This window comes from Oxyura jamaicensis (assembly GCF_011077185.1).
Source record: "Oxyura jamaicensis isolate SHBP4307 breed ruddy duck chromosome 26 unlocalized genomic scaffold, BPBGC_Ojam_1.0 oxy26_random_OJ73008, whole genome shotgun sequence".
In the NCBI taxonomy this organism is placed as follows: Eukaryota; Metazoa; Chordata; class Aves; order Anseriformes; family Anatidae; genus Oxyura; species Oxyura jamaicensis.
In genome coordinates this window covers 1-7,756 of record NW_023304753.1, presented here as the reverse complement: position 1 = coordinate 7,756, position 7,756 = coordinate 1, and the positions used below count along the sequence as shown (strand labels likewise).

The window sequence follows — 7,756 nt, the reverse complement described above, 5'->3', positions numbered from 1 at the left end:
CCTGCCACACACGTGTGCCCCCCCCCACGCCTGCCACACACGTGTGCACCCCCCGCACACGCAGGGGCTGCTCCCGGTGTTCCCTTGTGCAGCTGGGGGGGTTACGGGGCCACGCTGGCTCCCCCCCCCCCCATTTCGTGGCTATTCCCAGGGGGAGTTGGGGGGGTACAAAAGCGCCCCGGGGCTCCGCGGGTCCGTAAGGCCATGGGGGCTTGGGGGGGGGGGCAGGCATGGCCCCCTCACAGCTCCAGGTCGGTGCCGCCGGACGACGGCTTCAGCGGGACGGAGTCGAAGCCGTCCGGGGTGCGCTGCGGGGAGCGGGGACACTGAGGCACTGGGACACCCCCACAGCGGGGACACCCCACAGCGGGGATCCCCCATCCCCGGGGATCCCCCATCCCCGGGGATCCCCCCGTCTTTGTGACGCCCCCACCCCCTGGGACGCTCCCCGTCTTTGTGACACCCCCATTCCCGTGGCACCCTACTCCCATCTTTGTGACATCCCAATCCCCTGGGACACCCTGTCCCCTGTGACATCCCTGTCCCCTGGGATGCCCCCAGTCCTTGTGACACCCCCATTCCTGTGGCACCCCATCCCCATCTTTGTGACGCCCCCGTCCCCTGGGACACCCCCGTCCCCACGTGGCTCCTCCGCCGGCCCCGCGGCCGTGCCCCCCGGCGGGCGCCCACCTTGGAGGTGAAGGCCTTGATCTTGCCCAGCAGCGACTTCTTGCTGGCGAAGACGAGCTCGTCCTCGGCGTCCTCGCCCTCCATGATGGCGCAGCTGTCGGGCGCGGGCAGCTCGCTCTCCTTGGCCGCCGCGTTCATCACCAGCTTGGAGTACTTGTACTCCAGCCTGGGGACCCCCGGCCCCCCGTCAGCCCCGGGAGGTGAGGGGGGGGGGTCCTCGCATCCTCCTCCTCCTCCTCCTCCTCCCCACGGCGGCCCCCACTCACTTCTGGTTCTTCTTCCAGAAGTAGGCGGCCAGGGCAGCCAGCAGCACGGCCACGCAGGTCCCCACCGAGACCCCCACCTTCAGCCAGAAATCGGCGCTGCGGCAGCTGCGGACCCTCGGCGGGGGCAGGCGCTGCCCCCCGCGGCACAGCCGGGGCTCCCGCCACACGTAGGTGGTCCTCTGCGTGTGTGCGTGGCGGGGGGGGGACACACACAGGGGGCTCAGCGGGGCGTCCCCGTGTCCCCCCCCACAGCCCCCCACAGCCCCGCGGTGCCCCCGTACCTGCAGGCCGCCCTGGCAGGCGCCCACGATGGCGCGGAAGTGGCCGGCGGAGCAGCGCGGGCAGCCCTCGGCCGTCGCCCACAGCAGGTGGAAGGTGCAGCCGTCACAGGTGCCCTCGGGGCATTTGCTGGGGACACGCGGCGCGGCGAGGACATGGGGGTGGCTGTCCCCAAAACCAAGGACCCCCGGGTGCCGCCCTCCCCACGGCAGCGCTGTGCCCCCGGCGTGGTACCCAGCGTGGGGGACACGGGGGGGGGCTGTCCCCAAAGTGAGGATATCGAGTGCCACCCTCCCTGTGGCACTGAGGCGTGTGGGGACAGGAGCTGGGGGACATCGGGGGAGGGATTTAGCACTGGAAACCCCTCCGGCAGTGCGGGGCTGCGAGGATGCGCCTGTGCCTCCGGCGTCCCCAGGGGTGGCACCCACCAGGACAAGGGGGGTGGCTGCCCCCCTCCCTCTGGCACTGCGGTGTGTGGGGACAGGAGGAGCTGGGGGACACCTGGGGGGGGGGGGGGGGGGCGGAATTTAGGGCTGGCTTTCCCCCTCCATGCCACCACGGGGGTTCCCAGCGGTGTCACCCACCTGGGCACAGCCAGGCTGCCGGTGCCTGGCTGCAGCGGGTCGCAGCGCAGGCGGATGGTGGTGGCCCGGCCCCCGCTGCACGACTGCGTCACCTCGCTGGACCTGTGGTGGCACCGGGGGGTGGGGGGTCAGCGAGGCCCCTGGTCCCCCTCCCATGCCCCCAGGGTCCCGGCCCCACCTGTAGAAGAAGATGATGTCGGGCAGCTCGGGGCTGGCAGGGGGGAAGAGCTCGGCGGGCGCGGTGATGCCGTCCAGCGTGGGGCTCGTGGTGACACCTGCGATGGCAGCGGGGTGACGCCGCGTCCCCGGTGCCGGGGGGGTCCCAGCACCCACGGGTGCCACGAGCGCCTGCAGGTGCTGAGCGTGCCCGGACGCCCCCAGGGGCAGGGATCAAGGCGAAAAGGGGGCTCTGTCCGCTCACCCACGACGCGGTCAGCCAGGCTGACGGGCTGCGAGGACACCACCGCCCGGTAGCCCACCACGTCGGAGGGCACCACGATGGCCTGGCACACGTGGGACGTCACCACCCGGCCCGCGCCCCCCTCGTCCGGCAGCCGCGCGTCCGTCACGTTGTCCGTGCACGAGGCCGCCTTCCTGCCCTGCCGGCGGGGCGGGCGCGTGACACGCGGCGGGGGCACGGCGTGCACGTGGGGGGGTGTGCACGTGCCCGACCGTGCGCGTGTGAGCGTGCATGCCCACGTGTACGCACCTCGCCCTGGCTTTGGGCAACTGAACACCAGCGTTTGCACAGGCGTGTGCTCGTGCCTACGCGCAGGTCGCACGCACTGCGTGTGCTGGCGTGACCGTGCGTGCACACACGCGTGTTTGCACAAAGCCTGCGTGTGGCCACGTGCGTGCAGCTGTGCTCGCACGCCTCAATGTGAGCACAACCGCCTGACTGCGCCTGCCGTGCACGGGGACTTTGCCCGTGTGTGTTCGTTCAGCTGTGCACACACGCGTGGTGCACACAACTGCCCGCACACAGCTGCCCGCCCGCGTGTGCCCCCCGCGCCCCCCGCGCCACACTCACGCGGTTGCCGCAGAGGCTGACGTTGAAGTGGTGGAAGTACTTGAGGCCCTTGGAGGTGAAGCTGGGGCCGCTGGCGAACGCCGTGCTGGCGGCCAGCGCCGAGAAGTCGTAGTGCAGCGTGCGGCCCGGCAGCGCCAGCGAGAAGCTGCAGTTGTTGTAGCAGAGGGAGCGGACCTGGCCGGGGGGGGGAGCATTCAGGGGGGGCGCGGTGTCACCCAGCCGGGGTCCCATCGTGCCACCCAGAGGGTGTCACCCACTTGGGGATGTCCAGGGGGGGTAACAGCCCTGCAGGGCTGGGTGCTGCCAGCCATTGGAGCTACTGGGGGCCGAATGCGGCCACGCATGGGGACGGGAGAGGGGCTGGTGCCCCCCCCTTGGGGATTGCTAGGGCATGGTGCCAGCCACCGGGGGCTGGTGTCAAGCATTAGGGGCTGGTGCCACCCCCTTGGGGATGGCCAGGGGCTGGTGCCCTCCTCTGGTGCCCATCTGGGTTGCCTGGGGTCTGCTGTCACCCCTGGGGATGCCACCGTCGGGGACAGGCGGGGACGGTCACCTGGTTGCTGTGGGTGCCGGGGCCGCAGGGCTGGCAGGTGGGGGTGCTGCCGGGCGGGTGTCCCCGCAGGTAGGTGCCAGGGGGACAGGGCTGGCAGGCGCCGGTGGTGTGGTCCAGGGCGTGCCCCGGGGGGCAGGGGGCGCAGGCCCCCCCCGGCTCGGGGGCGCAGCGTCGGCAGAAGGAGGCCACCCCACCCAGCACGTTGGTGACGTTGATGGAGTAGAGCTTGGCCACGTCGCTGGTGTACCGCCGGCCCTGGCGCCAGGAGCAGCCGTCAGCATCACCCAAAGGGACGCCGCCGTCCCCGTCCCCGTCCCCAGCTCACCGCCTCGTGGTAGGGCGTGCGCTGGAACGCCCAGGTGAAGCTCATGGTGGCGTTCTTCTCCACCACGTAGGTGTACGACTGCTTCCCCTTGGGCCCCGTCCACGTCTCCACCGGCGTGTTGGTGCGGGAATTGACACCCTGCGGGGACACGGGGGGACGTGGGACACCCCGCGGCCCGGCCCCACCACCCCACCGCCACCACTCACCACCATGAAGTAGAGCTCGCAGCTGACGCTGCAGATGGTCTCAAAGACAAAGGTGATCCTGGCTACCTCCTTGCTGTCCCCGTCCTCCAGCGCCGGCTGTGGGGGACTGGGGACACAGGGGACAGTGAGGACGGCCGCCCGCTCCACGGCAGCGCCACCGTCCCCGTGGGGACGTGCTCACCTGAAGCCGGGCACCACCAGCGTGAGGATCATGAAGTCGTTGTCGGAGGCTCCTGCCGCCGTGTAGATGTAGTCCCCAGCCACCTCCCAGCCTGCAAGGACGAGGTGACGACTCGGCGAGGTTCCCTGCTGCCCGTGGGGACGGGGAGGGGACGGCGCCCGGCGGTACCTGCCATCCCCTTGTACTCGAAGTTGATGCCGCTGAGCACGGTGGTCTCCATGTTGGGGGGCAGCACGTTCCACCACTTGTACTCCAGCCCCAGCACCGGCTCGGTGCCGGCCGGGCAGCGGACGCAGCCTGGGGACACCGGGGACAGCCCTGCAGGGGGGCAGCACCCACGTCCCCCCCCCCCCCCGGGGTTGGAGGGTGCCCGGACACCCCACGGGACGGCCCCGGGGACCTCCTTACCTGAGCCGTTGGAGTAGGAGCCGTAGGGACAGGGCTCGCAGGTGCTGCTGTTGCTTTTGAAGAACCCAGGGTTGCAGGGGGGACACTTGGTTTTCACCCCCGAGGGGGGCAGCTGGGCTGCCTGCGGCAGCTCCTCGTTGCAGATTTTCGGCTCTGCCCACTTGAACATGAGCTGGGTCTGGGCAGGGGGGGCACAGGGTGAGCTGGCACCGGGAGGGCGCGGGGACAGCCTGTGGGGGCCCTAGGGACCGGGGCAGGGGGGGGGCGGTGGGGCTGTACCTCCCCGTTGGCATCGCAAGCTGTGTGCGTGTAGAAGTAATCCTTGTCCGTGCAGGGCGGCCGCACCTTGCAGGACGCGGAGCCTTGCTCTGCCGGGCGGTGACAGCGGTGAGGTCCCCAGGGGGCACCCCGGGATGTCCTCCATGTCCCCGCGGGGACATCCCTCGGAGCATCCCCCTGCCATCCCCGAGCATCCCGGGGCTGCAGGGGCAGCGGGGACGGGGACGCGCGGCTCTCACCCGCGTAGGTGGCCGGCTCGCAGGGCTGGCAGGCGGTGGCGCCTTTGCTGGAGAAGGTGTTGGCGGGGCAGAGCTGGCAGAAGGAGGAGCCGGCGGCGGCGGCGTAGGTGCCGGGTTTGCAGGGGAAGCACTCGGAGGTGTAGGCGACTCCTGGCAGCAGGAAGGTGCTCAGGGTGGGGGGGGGCCGGGGGGCACAGCGGGAGCCCCCCACCCTGTGCCCACCTACCTGTGATCCCGATGTTCCTCACCAGCACGGGCTTGGGGACCTTGGACCACACGGAGAACGCCGTGGTCCTCCAGTACAGCACGTTGTTGCCGCGGCTCAGCTCCACCTGCGAGCGGCAAGGGGTGGGTGGGAGCGGGGGGATCCCGGGGATGGGGAGGGGCTGGAACCCACGGGGGGGGTCACGGCACCCACCCATCTGCCTCCACTGACCCCCACCCTTCGTGCCCTCAGGTGACAAGGGACCTGGGAGGGGTGACAAATGACCCCAGGGGGGCTGCGGCGGGGGACCCTTCAGGGGGGCTGTGACAAGGACCCTGGCTGGGAGCCCTGGGGGGCTTCCCCGGGGGCTGTGCCGTGGATCCCCCTGTGCCACCTCCGCCCCCCACGCTCACGCTGTGGAACTCCCAGCCCTTCTCCGTGGTCCGCATCCAGCGCGACTCCTCCACCGTGGGCTGGCACTGGTCGTTCTGCACCTGCGGGGACGGGGACGGCGTCACGAGGGGAACCCCACCGTGCACCCGGGACCCCTGCCCCGCGCCCAGCGCCTACAAAGAACTCGAAGACGATGCTGCTGTCGGGGTAGATGTACTCGAAGGAGACAGTGCCCGACTGCTTCAGGTTGACGGCGTACATGAGGGTGGCCGTGCACTCGTCCGTGTTGGAGGCGACGTAGTCACCCAGCGGCACCCACGTCGACCTGGGGCAGGTGACACAGAGCGGCACGGGGTGACACAGGCTCCGTCCCCGGGGCATCTCGAGGTCTGAACCTTGCCGTGGCCAGGGTGCTGGGAAAGGGGCAGTGGGGACAGGTGACAGCGCTGGGTCACAGGGCTCGGGGACAGCACAAGGAAGCAGAGGGCTGGAACAGCAGAAGGTGCCATCGCTGCACCTGCAGGGTGCTGAGGAGGCAACGAGGTTAGGGGTGTGCAAAAGGGCCGGGGGAAATGCAGCGCCGGGTAGCTCCGGATGCTGGGGAGAACCCAGGGGACGTCAGGGCGCGGTGACAAGGGGACGTCCCCCTGCCAGCCCACCCCTGGTGCTGCCCCAGCCAAGGGGGCTGAGAGGCGGGTGGGCTGCGGGAGGGGGATCCTGCGGCGCCGGGACCGCGGGTGAATGATTAAAGGCTGCTGGAAGTAGGTTACATTTGCAAGCTGCATCGACGCTGCGGCGCGTGGCAGGCGCAGGCTGCTGGCACGGCGGGGCTCGACGGCTGCCACCGGCGCTGATCAAAGGCCCGTGGTGGAAAACAAAGGCGCCGGCTCGTGCGGCAGCAGCGGGGAGGGCCCCAGGCAGCAGCTCCCTCCGTGATGGGGCTGGGGGGCTGCGGCGAGCCAGGACGGGGACCCAGGGTGGGATGAGGCTGCTGGGATGTCCCCTCCCCGTGGCTGGGCTGCTTCGGGGCTGCCAGGGATGGGCAAGGCGGGGGCCGGGGGCGGGGGGCCCCCCCCGAATTTTCCATGCACGGATGTGTCCCGAGCACGCTGCAGCCCCCGGCTGTCGGTACCCGGGCAGCTGCTGGGCAGGAAGCCCCCAGCCCGCGGCCACTCACGCCGTGCAGTTCTCCACCGTGTCGCCGAAGCTGTCGTCGACCTCCAGGTTGGTGGCGACGTTGGCAAAGCCGTGGGGGACCTCGTCCCACTCGTCGAAGCGCACGCCGGTGCCCAGCGAGTAGGTGCCCTCGGCGCAGGGCTTGCACGACTGCGCCTTCATGTCGAGGAACTCACCTGCCTTGCAGGAGAAAGCTGCCCGCGTGCAGGGGGGCATCAGTGCTGCCGCTGCCCCCTCCCACCGGCACTGCTTTGCCTTCACCGCCCCCAGCTCTGTTTTCCCAGCGGGACCCCCCCCCCCCCCAACCCCATCCTGAGCATCCTGCACGGCCCCCAGCGGGAGGGAGAGCGGCCCTGGACGGGTGACTGTGGCCGTGCCGCTGCCTTACAACGCAGCAAGTGGCAGCCGGGAAGGGACCCCGGGACGAGACGTGGTGCGGGCCAGGCACAGCCCCCAACCCACCCTCCTCGGAGGGGCTTCTGTCTGCCCCACGGCATCCCAGGGACGGCCCCGCTGCAGCCGTCCCCGTGCCGCACCGACGGCTCCGTTAATGAGTGTTTATTGCTACGGAGCAGCTGGATCCTGCCGGCGCCTTTGAAGGCACCGCGTTGCCACCAGGCTTATGAGAAGCCGCGTTTCGGCTCGCAGCTGCTCCCCGGGAGGAAGGCTCAGCCTTGTCCCCCCCCACCCCTCCTTTTTCTGCTAGGCTTTTACCCCTGCTGATCATCAGAAGCCCCCCCTGCCGCTCCTGCTCCCCAACCTTACAGCACTCGGTGCCCTTGACGGGGTCCGGCAGCCCGGTGCAGAGTCCCGGCGTGTGCGGCACGGCCACCCTCCACCGCGCCCCCGCGCTGTCGCACGCCGTGTACTCGTAGTGGTACTCGGACTGGAAGAGAGAACGCACAGGAGAGCCGGGACCCCGTGGGGACGGATCCCCCCCCC

The 7,756-nt window shown here is 70.7% G+C and overlaps 1 protein-coding gene across 1 annotated transcript; it reads right to left on the bottom strand.

Moving 5' to 3' along the window:
* Nucleotides 1-106: 106 nt before the first annotated feature.
* Nucleotides 107-7,750, bottom strand: ELAPOR1 (endosome-lysosome associated apoptosis and autophagy regulator 1). The gene is made up of 21 exons (XM_035312999.1): nt 7,580-7,750; nt 6,816-7,008; nt 5,816-5,963; nt 5,659-5,739; nt 5,267-5,372; nt 5,041-5,190; nt 4,802-4,890; nt 4,523-4,700; nt 4,283-4,411; nt 4,115-4,205; nt 3,934-4,039; nt 3,728-3,865; nt 3,403-3,657; nt 2,850-3,023; nt 2,241-2,418; nt 1,998-2,094; nt 1,820-1,921; nt 1,238-1,364; nt 957-1,135; nt 691-856; nt 107-308 (listed from the first exon to the last, which is right to left on the bottom strand). Exons 2-21 carry the CDS (start codon nt 6,974-6,976, stop codon nt 240-242), a joined length of 2,724 nt encoding a protein of 907 aa, XP_035168890.1. The 5' UTR covers nt 6,977-7,008; nt 7,580-7,750; the 3' UTR covers nt 107-239.
* Nucleotides 7,751-7,756: the final 6 nt, after the last annotated feature.

Excerpts from the sequence above, each read along its gene's own strand:
- ELAPOR1 (XM_035312999.1), bottom strand. The coding sequence starts at position 6,976 with ATGAAGGCGCAGTCGTGCAAGCCCTGCGCCGAGGGCACCTACTCGCTG. Across the intron at positions 5,964-6,815 it reads ACGGTGGAGAACTGCACGGC|GTCGACGTGGGTGCCGCTGG; the intron begins GTGAGTGGCCGC and ends CACCTGCCCCAG. Across the intron at positions 5,191-5,266 it reads GAGGAACATCGGGATCACAG|GAGTCGCCTACACCTCCGAG; the intron begins GTAGGTGGGCAC and ends TCCTGCTGCCAG.